Source organism: Diabrotica virgifera, chromosome 10 (genome assembly GCF_917563875.1).
Source record: "Diabrotica virgifera virgifera chromosome 10, PGI_DIABVI_V3a".
In the NCBI taxonomy this organism is placed as follows: Eukaryota; Metazoa; Arthropoda; class Insecta; order Coleoptera; family Chrysomelidae; genus Diabrotica; species Diabrotica virgifera.
In genome coordinates this window covers 11,452,338-11,471,673 of record NC_065452.1, presented here as the reverse complement: position 1 = coordinate 11,471,673, position 19,336 = coordinate 11,452,338, and the positions used below count along the sequence as shown (strand labels likewise).

The 19,336-nt window shown below is 33.9% G+C and overlaps 1 protein-coding gene across 1 annotated transcript in view; it reads left to right on the top strand.

Annotated features, from left to right (window-relative positions):
• LOC114332052 (uncharacterized) overlaps positions 1 to 13,977 on the top strand; it is a 149,292-nt gene extending 135,315 nt beyond the window's left edge. Inside the window, exon 13 of the mRNA XM_050641406.1 lies at positions 13,835 to 13,977. Within this exon, the coding sequence (XP_050497363.1) occupies positions 13,835 to 13,891 (57 nt within the window). The 3' untranslated portion in view covers positions 13,892 to 13,977. The remainder of the gene's footprint in view (positions 1 to 13,834) is intronic.
• The last annotated feature ends 5,359 nt before the right edge of the window (positions 13,978 to 19,336 follow it).

The window sequence follows — 19,336 nt, the reverse complement described above, 5'->3', positions numbered from 1 at the left end:
ATGGAACAGGTTAAAAATTTGGAACGGTCAGACCACGAAAACGGCACATGTATTTTTTCCGACAGAACAGACTTAAACTCTCCGAACAGAGATTAAACTCTCATGCAAAAATCAGACTGCTATTTATCACCAAATTGGCGTTTTAATGAGTGGAACATGTAGAATATGTCAAATGACAGGAATTATGACAGGTGATAAATAGCAGTCTGATTTTTGCATGAGAGTTTAATCTCTGTTCGGAGAGTTTATGTCTGTTCTGTCGGACAAAACAAATGTGCCATTTTCGTGTTCTGACCGTTCCAAATTTTTGACCTGTTCCACAATTAAAACTGCCCCTGTTCCAGTGTTCTCATATATCAAAGTTTATCCGACTAGACACTCTTAAGCTATTAATAAATTTTTAGCTTGCTATTAATCAACTTTTTTTTCATACGCGGGATCCAGACCTATGGTAGCATAATATCATATTATGATGCTGCAATAAATTTATTTTAAAGATTCGTCTTTATCAATCCTACCTAATGTTTCTAGTTTCTTTTCCATTGTCACTGCAACATTTTTACGTTTTGTTACCATTACGTAGACAAAGCAAACACAATCTGAAGCACGATTACATTACAGAACGGAAGTGATTAATAGGCTGTACTACACACAATAGTCACGTCTTTTTTAAACAATGCTAAGACAGTTTGACATAAATAAAGAAAAAGGAATACAGACAGGTGTCTGTTCTTTCCGATAAGCTGAGACGGTCGCTCTGGCTGCCGCCGTGTGCATGAATCATTTTTACTATTGTACTTATGTGTTCAAATTACACAAATACACATTATCTCTGAAATATTATTTGGCCTACATACATTTTTATTTGATAAAATTGTTAAATTGTTTATTTGTTAAATTTTTGTCTGATGAAAATCGGTCCGGGTTAGCCGGACTTCCGGGTTATCGGGGGCCGACTTATCGGGGTTCCACTGTACTATAATCTTGAGAGAATTTCATATTTTTTGACACACCTCGTATAAAGTTAATAAAAGTTGATATATCATGGTTGTGTCTTAGGTTTTAGACCATGCAAAGCTCTTTATGAAGAATAACTTTTTTTCGTAAAATGAATAATAAACGAGTTATCATATTTGTAATATTTAAAAACGATGTTGGGTATCCATAAATTCGAGAAAAAATTTTTATTTCAATAAGAAGCATGTAATTGCATATTTGATCTTAGTTTTTAATTCCAAACAACTTTTATCATAAGAATTTTCGATATTGAGAGAAATAAAGTTACTTTACCCTTGACCGAAATTCATATTTTTTGACATACCTCGTATAATATTGAGAAAACTTGATATCTGATGATTGAATCTCAGGTTTTGGGACATGCAGAACTTTTTATAAAGAATAACTTTTTTTCGTAAAATTAATAATAAAAAAGTTTCCCATATGTTTCCAACTTAAGTAGACACGCCTGACATTTTTTTTAATTTTTTTTGGATAAAATTATTTACCTTTATTTTATATGATGTAGAATTAAAAAATACATTCAACCCTTAATTTTCACTCTTTTATCACCAACCCCTATTTGTTAATAGCCATCTTTATATTTACATCTATAAAATTCTCCTGTCACAGTGTTAGTTTCCATACTCCTCCGACACCGCTTTACCAATTTTTATGAAATTATATATGTATATTCGGTAGGTCTTAGAAACGGTCGTAATCTATTTTTCATATCTCTGAGTGATAAGGGGAGTTCCCCCTTAAACTTGTAATGTTAGGTGGGGATGTGTGTACATAACGTACTCTATAAGACTACGAGTACATACAAATTTAAAAAATTATAATCAAAATCCATCAACAAGCTCCGGCGATATTAATCTCAGCATATGTTTGCAGAATCAATTTCATTTTTTGAGTGCACGGATTTTATTAATTCCCCTCCACCTACCACGAATTAATTCCGTTCGGAGCCACTTTTAAAACTTCATTAACCACTCTGTTGAGGTGCAAAGTTTACTCAAACTTTTACACATAAGCTATATATCTTCAAATTCAAAATAGCTCAAGTTAGGTTGCTTAATTATTATAAACAGTGCCGGATTTACCACTAGGCCGAGTAGGCCGCGGCCTAGGGCCGCAAGCAAAAGGGGGCCGCAGCGTTTTGTAAAAAAACTTTTTTGGTAAAAAAAATGTGTTAAAAATCCGTGTCCGAATATGGACACGGCTTTGCGCATTCTACTATGCATGATGACATCTAATGCATCTGGAAAAAGATCATTCAGCGTGTTGAAAAGAATCAAAAATTGACGAAGATTCTAGATTGTCTAGTTTGGTTAGTTTTGTTTCAAATGCTAAGAGCTTTTTCAAGTCCTTAGACTTTAAGGTCATCGGTACATAATTCGCAAATATTTTACGGCAATCCCTATTTTTACGGCTATTCTGTCTTTACAAGGCAAATTACGTGTGGTAAAATTCTCACTGGTATGGATATGTAAATATTGCTACTTGACAATGTCATCATTAACTTTAAAGAGATGGCTTTTGAATGTTCTTAGATAACTGTTACTTGTATAATTGCAAATTATTAATTCAGTTAATAAATATGATTATTTTTTCACTAATTATGTATTCAGTGATTGTAATAATTTATATACTGTACAACAAAAACCAATACTCAATCGAGAAAAGAGAAAAAGTGTTAGTGATTTTTTAATAATATATTGTTACTATGGAACGCTTACAATTTTGAACATCTTTAACAACAAAATACTTACATCACAGATTATATCCTTGTCAATTCTCTGCTTGGATCGTCCATAAATAACAAACAATTCACTTTTTATTAAGTTCACGTCTTGAATCAATTATTTATCAAATACACTATCAATATTAGGTATTTAATCAACAACTCAAAATAGTCCCGATGCCATGTCAAATATTTAAAATTGTCACTGTCTTATCATCATATTCTATTTGACTCAGTGTGTTGTATGACAAAGATAGCGAATGTTCGATTTGGAAAATATCACCACGGACATGGTGTCCATTTTTTTCAAATCCTGAAAAAACTAATAAATATTTTTAAAAAATTTAAACGCAGAATGAAAGACTTAATTATTATCGAGGGCCGAAAGTCCCTTAGAATAAATAAAGAGCTTCTTTGAAACGAGATATTTGAAATGAATAATCACACTACATTTTCTCTTAGTTTTTCACCCCTGTAACTTATTAAAATAAACATTACAGAAGTTTTCAGGGACTTTCGGCTCTCGGTAAGAACGTAATCTTTCATTCTGCGTTTAAATTTTTCAAAAATACTTATTAGTTTTCTCAGGATTTGAAAAAAATTAATCCCATTTAAATAGCATTAGAGCCCAAACTACGTACTCATCCCCTTAACTATTTGCAGCAAAAAAGCTAGAAAAGTGAGTGTTTAGAGTTTAGATATTATGAGATTTATTATGAGTATGGACTGGAGTGAGTGTCAATGTTAATCACTAATCCAACTTTATCCAAATTAAGAACATGACATTGACGTTTTTCATTATAAGAGAATATTGTGACAATTTAAGATCTAAAAGTTTATTTGTGGTATGTATTCTTAATATTTTTATTTTTCAGTACCGTAGCCTATTACTGTTATACAGTTCATATTATTTTGCTTGTTCTTTTACTTATAATGTCTTTTCAACTCGGCTTTTTTAGTCTTTTGCTGTCATCTGTATCTACTTTTCCCCCAGATGAAACAAATGCTATTTAATTTTAACATAAAAGGGCAGAGGCGCAAAATGTCGCCTGTCAAAATGTTCAATGTGATTTGCCAATGTACTTTTTGTAGTACTAGTGTTGTACCAATTTTAAAAAGTAAAATTAAAATAAACGTTATGTATTAATATTATGTGCTTTATGCTTTAATTACATAATCGTGAAGTTATCGGGGGCCGCTCGCGGTAATTTGGCCTAGGGCCGCAAGTACTCTAAATCCGACACTGATTATAAACAAAGTAGCCGTCAATTAAATAAAAAAAAAGTGGCTAACTTTGACCGTAATTAACCTAGGCGAAAAGTTTTTTTTTGAAAATTCGTATAAAAATACCAGTTTTTCAAATCCCAGTGTAGTTTTAGCGTACAGTCAATATTAACAAAGTTATTCAGATTGTTTATAAGCCAAAAATGACTCTATTTTAAAAATGACTTTTTAATGATTTTTTTAAATGCGTTGAAAATATGACTATTGTTATTTCATATTGTTTTCACAGAATTGCTATATCATTATTATTTTCTGAACAATAATATTGCGAAAAAAAGCTCTTTGCGATAAACAAATTGAATAAAATTTAAACTAATTGACGAATCGTCTTAAAATTTTTTGTGCATTGTGCAGACTGTTTGACTCAACTTTTCATGCAATATGAAAGTCTTAAATTCATTTTGGCAAAAGTTAAAGCAAATTTTTTATTTTCGAAATTTTAGTTTTATTTTGCAATATCCGAAGCAAAAAATGATTGGACCAAAATTCAAAAAGCGCTATTTTAAACCTTGGCTCATCTACTAAAAGAAAAATATTATAAATAAGATATTTAAACACCCTATTTTTACCTGTAGCGATTTAAACGAAAAAACTCCCATTTTTGACCCTTATTTGTTAATAACTAAATTTCTCGTCCAAACTGTGACGGGCATTTTTGTATTTATAATCGTATAGGTATATAGTACACAAAAACCCCATTTGCAACCTGGCTGCTCAAGTGTCCCGAACATGGTATATTTTTGCCTTATTTCCCTGGTGTACATATGTTAGAAGACGATCCATATTTTTCAACTTGATAAAACAAGAATGGGTAATAAAAAATTATGTTCTTGTTCCGGTTCTTATTTTCGTGTCATACATCTGGATGGGTCTTTACCTGTCTGGCTATGTCCTTCCATTCAGACTTCTCTTGTGCTCTTCTCCTCCATTGTCCTATATTAATGGTTGTCATGTCGTTTTCCACGTCATCCAACAATCTCGTTTTGGGCCTTCCTTTTTTTCGTCTTTCTATCGGTTTCCATTGTAATATTTTCTTTGTTTTTGTACCTTAATTCTTGCCTCTGAACATGTCCCAGCCATGACAGTCTTTGAATTTTCACAAATCTTACAATAGTGTAGGTACCCCTAATTCATTAATTTCGTCCGTTCTACTGATTCTCCGTGTGTCGTCTCCCTCTTGCACCAGGCTGTATACTTTTCCTTTGAGTTCCTAGTTCTTCATTTCATGGTTTATGCATCTATCTATGTAATCAGCCCTAAACATCCAGCCTTGGATATAGGCCTCCTCTTCCTTTTTCCATGCCTCTCTATCTTGGGCAATTTGCATCCATTTTGACCCAGTGTGTATTTTCAGGTCATCCATTTTTTGGTTAATAGTTTGTACATAACATTTAGTAAAGTTAAGGGTCTGTAATTCTTTAGATCCTTTTTATCTCCTTTCTTAAATAGTAACAGTGTTATTGCTTCGTTCCAAGTGTTGGGTATTTGTTTTGTCATTAATATTTTATTCATCTTCTTCTTCTTCAGGTGCCATCTCCGCTACGGAGGTTGGCAATCATCATAGCTATTTTAATTTTTGAGGCAGTAGCTCTAAATAGTTGTTTCGAGCTGCATCCAAACCACTCTCTCAGGTTCTTCAACCATGAAATTCGTCTTCTTCCGATGCTTCTTCTGCCATCTATCTTTCCCTGCATTATGAGTCGTAGGGTACCATACTTCTCGCCCCGCATCACATGTCCGAGATACTGTAGCTTCTTTTCTTTAATTGTAAGTTCAACTTCCTTTTCTTTACCTATTCTTCTCAGTACTTCATTGTTTGTAACTCTATCTACCCAGGAAACCCTCATAATTTTTCTATAGGTCCACATTTCAAAGGCGTTAAGTCGTCTCATTGTCTCTACATTTAACGTCCATGATTCCACTCCATAGTATAGAACACTGTAGACGTAACATTTTGTTAGGCGTACTTTAAGAGCTAATGTTAAATCTTTGCTACATAGGACCTTTTTCATTTTTATAAAATTAGAACGTGCTTTTTCGATTCTGACTTTTATTTCTGCAGTGTAGTCATTATTTTCTGTTATAAGTGTTCCTAGGTAAGTGTACTTTTTTACTCTTTCGATCTGCTGGCCCTCTACTATCAAGATTTCGTTAGTATTATGGTTGTTTTTACTAATTTTCATAAACTTCGTCTTTTTGATATTGAGAGAGAGTCCGTACTCCCTACTACACCTTACTATTTTACTCATGAGTCTTTGCAGGTCTTGTAAACTATCGGTTATTATTACTGTATCATCTGCATATCTGATGTTGTTAACTAAGACTCCATTTACTCTTATGCCGACTGTTTCATCTTCCAGAGTTTCTCGCATTACCTCTTCAGAATAAGCGTTAAATAATAGAGGTGATAGTATGCAGCCTTGCCTGACTCCTCTCTTTATTTCCATTTCTTCAGATGTTTCTTTTTCAATTCTTACTATTGCTCGCTAATTGTAATAGAGGTGTGTTATTAGTCTTAAATCTCTTTCATCTAGGTTTTTATTTTTTTAGGATTTCCATGAGTCGATCATGTTTTACTTTATCAAACGCCTTATTGTAGTCTATAAAACAGACGTAAAGAGGATGGTTAACATCCAAACATCTCTGTGTCAGCACGTTGAAGGAGAATAATGCCTCTCTGGTACCCATACCATTGCGGAACCCATATTGAGTGTCACTAATATCCAGCTCCAGTTTAGAGTGTATTCTGGCGTGGATAATTTTCAATAGAATTTTCAAGGTATGTGACATTAAGCTTATGGTTCGGTAGTCACTGCATTCTTTTGCATTCACCTTCTTTGGCAAACACACAAAGGCTGATGTCAACATTTCTCTAGGGATGATTCCAGTAGTATAGATAGCGTTGAACAGTTCTACTATTATGTCCAGGTTTTTCTCGTTGACCAACTTTATCAGCTCGCTAGGCAATTCATCTGGACCAGCAGATTTATTGGTTTTCATAGAGTTTATTGCCTGACTAACCTCTGATTTGGTTATCTCTGGGCCTACATCTCCCGTTTGGCTATCTACGGATGTACTAGCTTCTCTCTGGTCATGAAATAGTTCCTCGATATACTCTTTCCATCGTCGTAGTTTTCGTTTTGTCTCCATTATAATATTTCCATTTTTGTCGAGCAATATATTTGAGGTTCTTCTATTTCCTATTCCGGCTAGTTCTTTGACTTTTTTATGTAGGTTGAAGTTGTCATATGTGTTTTGCAGTTCTTCTATTTCTTTACATTTTTCAGAGAAGTAGGTTTCTTTAGCCTCCCTAATTTTTCTTCTTATTTGATTTTGAAGCTGTTTATAGCGGGTCTTATTAATGGTTTTGTTTTTTCTTCTTTCATTCATCAAGTCTAGAGTTTCCTCCGTCATCCATTCTTCTTTCTTACATTTGGTTGTAGTAAGTACTTTCTTACTTGGTTCTAATATAGAGGTTTTGAAGAATTGCCACTGCTGTTCTACGTTGCAATTATTTCCTGGGTTTCTGTCTAGATTTGTGTTGATTTCGTGTTTCAGATTTTCTTTTGTTTCTTCTGACTTTAGTTTCTGTATGTTAAGTTTATTGTTGTTGCGGCTTTTTTGCGTCTTTTTTAGTTGAAGTTGAAACCTAGCAATAAGAAGACTGTGATCAGAGGATACGTCTGCTCCTGGATATGCCTTTACTGCCTGAATTGAGTTTCGATATCTGTGCTTTATTAGGATGTAGTCAATTTGATTTCTGACAATTTTGTGCTCTTTGTCAGCTGGTGATTTCCATGTATACAGGCGTCGCTTGGGTAATTTAAAGAATGTATTTGCGGCTATAACATTATGCTCCTGGCAAAATTCTATTAGGCGATCTCCTCTGTCGTTTCGTTCGCCAAGCCCATATGATCCTACATTAGGGTAGCATTTTCCTTCGCCAATTTTTGCGTTGAAATCACCCATGATCACTGTTATGTCTCTAGATGCTGTGAGATGTAATGTTTTCTGGAGTTCGCTATAAAAGTTTTCTATTTCTTCTTCATTTTTGTCAGCAGTTGGCGCATAAATCTGGATTAGGTTCATTTTTCCATGGGTTGTCAATAACTGCAACATTATTATTCTTTCGGACATCGGAACGAAGCCTGTTACTGATCTCGTTACTTTTTCGCTGAGGATCATAGCAACTCCATATCTGTGTTGGGTGTCGCTGCTTCCAGAGTAATAGATTCGTCCATTGTCTGTATTGAGTTCGCCAGAGCTGACCCATCTTGTATCGCTTATTCCTAATATATCGATATCTAGTCGCATCATCTCTTGCTGTATATTCTTCAGTTTCCCAGGTTCATACATACTTCTTACATTCCATGTAGCGATTTTGTAGGTGGATTTGTATATATTTAGTGAACAGGGATTTCGCTGACTAACGGCCTGGGAAGCCCTGTCGTTACTGTTGTTTCTTCCCCTGCCGAATCTTGGCATCCGAGAACCATGATTAGTAGGTTGTTGGTTGTCATTTCTGTGAGCCATGACGATTTCTAGGGATACTCCATGAGTCTTTAATGCAGTGGTTTCCCGTTGCCTTCTGCATCCTTATACCGTTGACCATTCTGTAGGGTTCATCCGCCTTCGAGACCGATTTCTCAGTCTCAGGACAAAAGAGTGCCCTGCCACTTACCAACTCATCCGCCCGAAGCCGTTGGTCAGTAAGTGGGGGGATTGCTTATACCGGCAATCATTCGGTGAAGAGTAGGTATGTAGTAGAAAGAAATATAGTGACCCGTCTGCCCTCGGAAACCTAATAGCCATTCGGGGTCGGAAGAACAAGAGGTAGCCAAGAGAGGCCGATAGGAAAGATTAAAGACATTTTACTCAAGACTAGTTGAAAAAGAGTAAAATGTGAAGGCCCTTATGATCCGCCAGGTGCGTTTCATAAGCGTATGAGTATTAGTACACTTTGTATTCCCGCTCATACTTCGGGGTGTTGACTACAGGCTGTATGGCTCGTCCAGCATGCCATAGCATGGAGGATAGGGTGCACGCCATTTTACAATGTAAACACCCCAACTCCATGGCCTGACCGGTCATTCATAACCGGATTTTATTCATAAGTATGTACAAAACTTCTCTAGTTGTTTTCCCACCATTTTTTAGCATTTCTACAGTTATCCCGTCTTTTTCTGACGATTTATTATTCTTCGTCTCCTTGAGTGCTTTGTTTATCTCATTCTTACTGATTTTCTGGTTATTAGTCGGAATTGACATTTTTTATTTGTAGTTGCTTAAGGATTTCTTGTGTTGGTTACTGTTTTGTATTGTAGAGGTTTTTATAATATTCTTGCGTTACATGTACCTATAATTTCTTCTATATTATTGGTCTCTGTGCCTTCTTTGTTCTTTATACTATTAATCTGTATGCTTCCAAGCTGTGGTTTTAAGCACTTCATATTTCTATTTTGTTCAATGGTTTTTTCTATTTTTTCTTCCTGTACTCTCCTTGATATTGCTTTGTTTACCTCTTCGTAATCTACTATGTTTCTCTTATCTTGTTCTATTAATGTTTTTCTTTTGCTCATGAGGTTTTTTGTTTCCTGGGATACATAGTTCTCCTTTTTTATTCTTGTTTGTGCTACCTCTTTTCCAGCATTTGAAAATGTATCGGTTAATAGCTGATTTATTTCATCGATATGTTTGTTTTCCAAATCTCTAGTGACCGGTATACTTTCCCTTATTTTTTGTTTATATTCCTCTTTTCTTGCTTAAGTTTTTCCATATCTAGTTTCGATCTATTTTCAATTTTCATTTTTGTTTCGAATTGGCTATTAATGCTGAGTTTGGCTCTGCCAAGTCTATGAAAACTACCGGTTCAGTACTGTAACATCTTTGATGATGGCTTTTTGTGTTGTAAGGATTTAATCTATTTCGTTTTTAGTATTACCTTGGGACTTATTCATATCCATTTTCTTTGCGGTTTTTTGTTAAAAAACGAGTTCATAGCAAAAAATTGTCTCTCCTCCAAGTAGTTCATTAATGTATCTCCTCTATTATGGTTTATGGATATAATGCCAAATTTTCCTCCAATTTATCATAGTAGTCCTACGCCTCTTCTTCCTTTCTGTATTTTTTTACTTATTTGGTTAGTCGATTTTCTTCTTCATCATCTTAATCTTTTTTTCGACAATCTTCTATAGATCCTTTATCCCAAAAGATCTACAATTCTCTCCCTGTATCCTAACATTTGCGTTTAAGTTAGACATTGTCATTCCCGTTAATAAAATAAAAAATATGAAAAAAAAATTTTAAGAAACGCTTTTCTTTAGGTACGAGTGACTAAAATTAAAAATATTATAAAAAAAAATCAACTAAAAAGCAAAAAATAAAAAAAAATTGAAAAAATCTAACACATCCGTCAAAGAAAAGCATCGAATAAACGGTTTTCGCCCCACGCTTTTCTTTAACGAATGTGTTAGATTTTTTCAATTTTTTTTTATTTTTTACTTTTTAGTTGTTTTTTTTATAATGTTTTTAATTTTAGTCACTCGTACCTAAAGAAAAGCGTTTCTTAAAAAAATTTTTTTTCATATTTTTTTATTTTTTACCTTTTAGTCTTACACTTTTCAAACATTAAAACATATCGTCATGTTAATCAAAATATGTTTAAAACATATGATGTACTAACATGAAAAATAGTCGGAATCGGCAAAAAAAATTGAAACTTTATTATTTATTAATGCAGCATAACGTAAACAATTAACGTAAAAAGTGAAATTATGTATTGTTCATATCATTAGCTATACAATCCGTAAAAGTTTCAAGTTTTACATTGTAAAAAACAAGAGAATTTAAGCGTTTTCCATTAAAATCTTTTTTTTTTATTTAAACAATTAATAAACATAAAAAAAAAATTTTATTGACTATTCGTGTATTGTTCCCGCGAATGCATATGTCTGCAAAATTTCATTCATTTGCATTGAAGAAAAGGCAGTCAAATTAACGTCTAAAGATTTGACGCAAACTATTGAACTAAATAAAAGCGTTTAATAAGCTGTTCTTTTATACAAACTCACGCATTTATTGGTATAGTATCTACTATTCTCTATAGTAACATTTTGCCAGAAAAGAAGTAAAAGTGCAATGCAGTGTCTGTAGCAGTGCGTCACCACCATTCTTGTAAAGCTCACTGCAACTTTGATCAGGTCTTGATTATTATATTTAAGCTTTTTAATGGATTTACCAACCTCCTTTTGTTTGGGTTGAATAGATTCTAATCAGTCCGATCTACTAGTGTGTTATCTACTTCTTCGATACGATGGCCATTAAATTTTGCGTCAAAAGTTCAAGCCATCAACTTTTCCCATGCTTGTTGATATGTTTGCTTATAATTCTTTCTATTTAACGTACGTTTTCGTGCAGGGCCCCCGTAAGGGTTACTGGCGCCTGTGTGCAAAAGAGGATTTTGGCGCCCCTAAGCCCCTTAACCCTTAAACGCCCAAGGGTGGGTAAAAAATGTCCACCTAATGCGTATTCCCTTGTTACATATTTATTACGTGTTTAAAAATTTTTTAAAAATTATTTATTGTTAAAAAGACAGCCCTTTATCGAATGTTAATTTGGTTCTACCGATATTTTTGAAAATAAAAGTAGCATCTTGAGTTAAATATGGGTGGGCATAAAAAATACACCCTTGGTAAAACTTGATACTAAAGGTTTCTATATAATTTCTCGTTGGCAGGAAGATCATCCATATAATTATCGACGTATAATTACATAATCTACATAATTATCTGCCAATGAGGAGGTTTAAAAGAACAATGTGGAGAAAATCGACAAATTTGAATCACTGGCTTTTATTGGTATGTTAATTTTGAAATACATTGTAATTTTGTTGTAAGATTTGTAAATTATTCATATTTGTATTTTAAAAGTTGCTGGGTTTATTAAGCATAAGATTCTTAAGTTTAATCCATTTCCAACAACTCTCAATAAATATATTAGCTATTTTCAAGGTGGACATTTTTTACCCACCCTTGGGCGTACATGGAACCTAAAAAAGGTTGGGCGTTTAAGGGTTAAGGCATTTTGGATCGTGTTATTTATTTATTTTTTGAAGTTAGGTAGGTGCTTGAAATAAACCAGAAAACTGAACTTTGGAATGTGAGTTTCGCCCCTTCTCGGGGGTGAAAAAACAAGTTCAAAAAAGTACGGAATTGGATAAAATGACTAATTTTAAATAACTTTTCTTCTATAAAGATTTTTCTCTGTACACTTTTCAATAGTTTTCAAGTTATGAGTCAATTTATGTTAATTTTTCAACAAAAAAAAAATAAGTTTTTAAACGGATTTTCGTAAATAACTCAAAAAGTTAGTATTTTATCAAAAAAAATATAGCACTAGAAGCAGAGTTCTAGCTGATGGAAAGGAGGTTCTTATTCGTCAAATTACAAATCAAATATTTCAACGCGAAATAACGAAAAAATCAAGCACTTATCAGGGAAAACTCATTACAACTTTAAAGTGTTCAAAAGAAGCTATATTTTTTTAATATCAAAAGTAAGTAAGTTAAAAATAATGTTGGTCCCTTTTTTTGGTAAAAAAATCATGAAACCCACCCCCTAATTAGCATCCCAAATGAAATTAATCGTTACCACTTCACCACAAGTTACTTTACTAATGTATTGTTTATATATGATCTGAAGTTTCATCGGTTCAAAGTGCTTATTTTTGAAAAGGCTGTAGTGAAATGGGCGAAAGGGCTGAACCAGTCACTAATCATGAGTGTATGCAAAATTTAAACAGCCGTATCTTCCAATTTTTGTCTTACAGGAAAACTAAACATCCTAAATACTCAGAAAAGCAAAAGCTACATTTCTTACTGTTGAGATTTTTGGTATCACTAATTAATTTTAAAGTTATGTGGAAAAAGAAATTTTTTTAAGATTGAAAAAAAATTACTTTAAAACCAAATTGTTTCAAAAATGAGCACTTTAAACCGATGAAACTTACAGGTCATATAAATAAAGTTTTTCTTAAACATTTTAAAGAAGTTATAATGACATTCGATTTGGAATTTGACGAATAAGAACCTACTTTTCATTAGCTACAACTCTGCTTCTACTGGGTTTTGCAGACTTCATATAAATTATTTTTTTCACTTTCTTGTAAGCTATATTTTTGCTAAGAGTAGTATTTTTTCGATAAAATAATTATTTTTAATTGCGAAAAACCGTCTAAAAACGGGGTTTTTTGTTGAAAAATGAACATACTCACTCGCAAATACGAGTAACTCGAAAAGAATTGACTTAGTGAAAATCTCTATACAACAAAAGTTACTTAGAATTAGTCAGTTTATCCAATTCCGGACTTATTTTGAACGAATGTTTTCTCACCCGCGAGAGTACCCCATCCCATCGGCACAGTAGGTATCATTTCTTTTCTTGTTAGCTATGTGTATGACAAATTTTATGTCAATATAAGCGGTTCTTTAAAATCTACAACAAAAACCGTGAAAAAACCATCGAAGGACGTCCGTTTATAGTCCGTGGCCGTTAGGACTAAACCTGGAACTATTTTGGGCAACTTCAAAAAGATGCGTTCAAATGCTGAGTCCGAAGGACGTCCGTTTATAGTCCATGGACGATAGGAACAAAAATGGACCTAGTTTGGACGTCCAGTGTGCTATTAGGGTTCTTTTCAACTAGGTACTACATTTTCCGCTTGTTGATTACATCGTCGTAATTCTTTCTTTTAATCTTATGTATATTTGCTTCTCAAGTTTTTACTTATTAAATAATATTTATTTTTTAGGAGTACATGTATTTTGAGTATTCGAAGAAGAAGACTGCTTGTAGGTGCATATGTTAATAGATTTTAGGAAATGTAGGATTTACTAATATTTTTTATGAAATGGATTTATATTATAAGAAACATAATAATATATTGTTTGGTTATTGTGTTTTATTTCTTAAAAAGCAGGTAGGTACCTCATATCCAAACCACTAGATGGAAATCAGTATATTGTACTGTAATTCTAATAAACTAATTTGGAGATATTCTCACTCTTGAGGGATAAACAAGGATTTCCAATAACATGTGTATTTGATGCTATCTCCGGAAAAACCGGTGTTAAACAGCATGCTTCTTGAATCGAAACCTGATCGACGCGAATAATTGTTTCAACCGTGTGACTATTTCTAGAGACTGTCAAGTTACTCTGTATAATATATTGTTACAGCCCTGAATATTCAGCATATACATCTGGCAACACTGTAAATGAAGAACAAATGAACAGGAAATGAAGAATTTGACAGAAAACCAGTTGAGTTAACGGAGGCAGTAACAGCAATGATCAAAATGACAAACAAAGTGGAAACACTTCAAAAAATAAAGAAAAGAAAAGCGGTTGGATCTGATGATATTCCTGAGGACACGTGGACAGCATTAAGAGTGACAGGAACAAGTTGGCTAATAGGTTTATTTAATAGCGCCATAAAAGGAGACAAGTGCCAGTCGAATGGAGAAGCAGTATATTAGTAACTTTATAAAAACTAAGGTTCATATACAACAATAAACAAACTACATGGCCCTAAAATTACTTGACCCATGGGAAAATATGGGAGAGAGTAAAGACCGCGTCCCACCATCAAATAATTTGATCAAACTGGTTTGAGCAAACTGAAAGTGACAGTTAGTGACGTTATATCCTGAGTGTTCATTGTGGATAATAATGAAAAATTTTAATTTTAAATAAAGTACAAACAAGTTAGACAACTCAATACAAAAAATTTGATCAAACTAGACTGATAGTCTAGACTGATAGCGATCGGACCAGATGGGATTTACGTAGAAACACTAAAGCTTTTAGGTGCCGAGGGCGGCGGGCGTAATTTCGGCCGGTAATCTCTTGGCCTACCCGCATAAATCAAGGGGTACCATTTATGACAGGGGTAATTTCGGCCGAGGGGTTGATGTTTACGATGAGATTAAAATATTGGTAATTACACTCCTGGGGTACTCTACACTCTAATACCCGAAAGTTAGGTTTTGACGAACGTTAGGTCTTCCTCCTTTGAAAATTGTACTGTGTAATATATAATATAATATATTAATTTTTTAAAATTAGCAAAATTTCGGTTCAAAACGAATAAGAAGTAATTAAGAAGCAACTTAAAACCTCCGGCCGAATTTACCTACCGGCTTTTAGTACCTGCCCTTTTTCCGGCCGAAATTACATCCGCCCGCCGAGGGCATTAAGATACTTACGAAATTGTTCAACTTAATCTACGAAAGCGGAAAAATTCCTAAAGATTGGCTTAAATCCTCATTTGTTGTACTACCAAAAAAACACAGAGCCACAAAATGCAGCGACTATCGCACCATCAGCCATGTATTGAAAACGTTTCTCAGAATAATTCATCAAAGAACATATAGAAGAATTGAGGAAAGAATCTCAAGTACTCAATTCGGTTTTCGCTGTGGCCTTGGAACGCGTGATGCACTATTCGCAACTCAAGTTTTAATTCAAAGATGCAGAGATGTAAATCATGACGTTTTCATGTGCGCGATTGATTTTGAAAAGGCCTTTGATAAAGTTCGCCATGAAAAAATGCTACATATTCTCAAAACTACCGGTCTGGACGGTAGGGACATTAGAATAATCGCAAATTTGTATTGGGGCCAGGCTGCATGTATTAGGGTTGCGAATCAGTGCTCTGAAGAAGTAAAAATCAAGCGCGGAGTTCGACAAGGCTGTATATTGTCACCAATGTTGTTTAATCTTTACGCTGAAACAATCTTAAATGAAGTGTTGGAAAACGCAAAAGAGGGAATACTCAGTAATGGTATGCTTATGAACAATATCAGATACGCAGATGACACCTTGTTGCTGACTGGATCAATTGAACATCTTCAAGCGTTATTGAACCGAATGGTGGCATTCTGCGCGATATATGGACTCAAACTCAACGCAAGAAAAACAAAGTTTATGGTTATTAGTAAACAGGCAGCCGTAAATAATAATAACTATAACGTAACAATCGGTAATGACTCAATTGAACGAGTAAGTAATCTTGTATATCTGGGTAAGTACTCATATTAATGAAAGCTGGAACCCTAGTACAGAAATAAAAAGTAGAATTGCCAAAGCAAGAACAAGTCTTATGAAATTTAAGAAAATCCTGTGCAGTCATGATCTAAATTTGGAACTTCGCATAAGAATGGTCCGATGTTATATATTCCCAGTACTACTTTACGGGGTCGAAGCATGGACACTGACAGAATCGCTTTTAAAAAACCTAGAAGCATTTGAAATGTGGGTCTACCGCCGTATCCTGAAGATCAGTTGGGTAGAAAGAGTCACAAACGAAAGGGTTTTGCAACGTTTGAATAAAAGTTGCGAAGTAGTGAACACGGTTAAAAGGCGCAAATTGGAATACTTTGGTCATATAATGCGTCACCCAGAAAAATATGATATACTTCACCTTGTCATGCAAGGTAAAATAATGGGAAAAAGAAGTGTGGGCCGCCGTACAACTTCTTGGCTTAAAAACCTACGCCAATGGTTTGGGAAAACTAGCACTGAACTATTTCGTGCGGCTGTAAATAAGACAATGATTGTTAATATGCTGGGCAACATGAGAGCCAACGATCGACAAGCGGTCTCGGCACCTTAAGAAGAAGAAGACTGATAGTGAGAGCACAGATTTTTAGAATTTCAAAAAAACTGCAATTGTGACGTCACTTTGACGTACTTCCGGAGTTTGCTCAAACTGTTTGATCAAATTATTTGATGGTGAGACGCGGCCTTAACTGATAGACGGATACGTAAAGAAACCGAAATATCCGATAATCAGTTTAGCTTTATGCAAGGCAGACCAACAACAGATGAAATTTTCCTTCTAAGGTAATTTCATATGAAACTAGGATTGTACCAATAGTCCAGGCTGTATCGTCGCCCCCGTTAGGTAAATTATTCCAATCGATTTTTTTTTTCAAAAACTTACTCAAAAAGAGTTCCTTATAACAAATACACAGGGTGCCAGGCGGTACCGTAGTCGAAAAATTGTTTAAACAATTTTTTTTAAACAAATTCACCGAAATATTTTTTTACTTCGAACAATTTTTTTTAGATCATTAGATCATTCTGAGCAAAGTCTCTTGTGATTTTTCTCTACAATTGATTGTTATACGCGATTTAACATTTGAAAAATGCGAAAATGGCCATTTTCAAGCCTTAATAACTCGGTTAAAATTAATTATTATGAAAGTCAAAAAGTGACCAAATCAAAGTTTAAAGCCCCCTCTACAAGATTGTATAATCCTAGGGCTCAGTGGAGGCTGTTCTTCAGATAAGGGAAACACCAATAGCGATAAAAGAATTTATTTATAAAACCGACACTAGGGTAATTACCCCGGGAGAACTTTGAATACTGACTTGTTACTGGTACACGTTTAGTTGAAGACTCTAATGATACTACATAGTGATTGAAGTTAAAGGTACCTCTGGCCTGGTCGAAGTGATTCTTGAGAATGATTCTAAATTGTATTATTTCTTGTTGGCAACATGAATTGGGTCATGGGCCACACGACAACAAAGTTAATTAGTCAGCTAATTTAATGTTCATTGCCAAAATATAGTTTATAAATTACGACAAATAAACAAATGAAATATCCCGCACATGGTTGAATATGATAACAAATTGGTTAATATAATGTACGGGGTGATAAAAATATACTGTTCAATATCGAATATGAATTCTGAATATTTCTTATTGGACAAGATCCTGAAGAAACTTTTGTCATTATTTTATTACTAAGCTGTTATTTTTAATTATTAACAATGAGCGCTAAGTGCGTATTAGGCGGCCATCAATCGTGAGTGCGAAAGAGATGGACTATTCCGGCAGTCAAACGGTACATCTCACTCACATTGACGGCCACGATTTGCCATTGACACGTTTAGCGCTCATTGTTGATAATTAAAAATCACGTCTTAGTAATGAAATAATGACAAACATTTCTTCAGGATCTTATAGAAGGGGCTTTAATATTTGATTTAGTCAGTTTCTGACTTTCATAATAATTCTTTTAACTGAGTTATTAAGTCTTGAAACTGGTTATTTTCACGTTTCTTAAATTTTAAATCTCATATAACTTGACAACAATCAATTTTAGAGAATAATCACAAGAGACCTTTTTTGCTCAGAATGATCCATAGGATCTAAAAAAATTGTCCGAAGTGAAAAAATTATTTTTGTGAATTTGCTTTAAAAAAATGTTTAAACCATTTTTCGACCACGGTACCGCCTGGTACCTTGTGGATTTGTTATAAGGATATCTTTTTGAGTAAGTTTATGCAAAAAAATCGAATCGGAATAATTTACCTAACGGGGCCGGAGATATAGATAACATCGAAACTACAGTGTAATATTCCCTAATGTTTAATGTATGCTCTGATGATATGGTATTACTAGGAAACAGTAATAGCTATTTAGAACAAAAACTGGAACATTGGAGACAAGCTCTTGAGATAAATGGTTTAAAACTTAGTATTACAAATACACAGTATGGAGTTACTACAAATAAAATGATATCGTCCCTGCCATTTCCAACTATCGAATGTGAAAAGTGGTACTTTTCAGAAGAGCAAAATAACTCTTTTTTAGAGACTCCTAAATCAGCTCACTGACAAATGGGAAAATTTTTATATTTTTTGTATGTAATGTTATATTGATAACAAATTTGAACTGCTTATCATTTTTTTTTCTTTCCAAAAAATCACATTCGTTACTTTGCTTTTTGTATTAATCAAAGATTTGTTTCGTTCCGATGATTCAAAGGAGCGAATGTATAATAGCGAATAACTGTACATATAATCAAATAATGAAAATCCGTTAAAATGAAATCATAAACTGCCTCACAAGAATTTCTTGGAAGCGATACTCAAACAAAATTCGCACTAATTGTAAACACGTGCATTTTATTCTTCTCAGCAGTTTAGCATTATCGACAGTTTACAGATTATAATTGAATAACTGTTGAATAAATTACAACACCAACTAACGAATGTGACACATTCGACATTTAGTTATATTTATACAAGGGACCGTTCAAGTATTACGTAACGCAGGTTGGGGGGGTCCAAAATCTTAAAAAATTGCGTTACGCAATAGTTAAACGCCCATTAGAGTGCGTTACGTAGGGGGGGTCAAAAATCTTCAAAAATCGCGTTACGTAATACTTGAACGCTCCCCAAAACAAAATATCGAATATAACCATTTTCGTCAGTTTGCAGTCAACCAAATGAAAAAA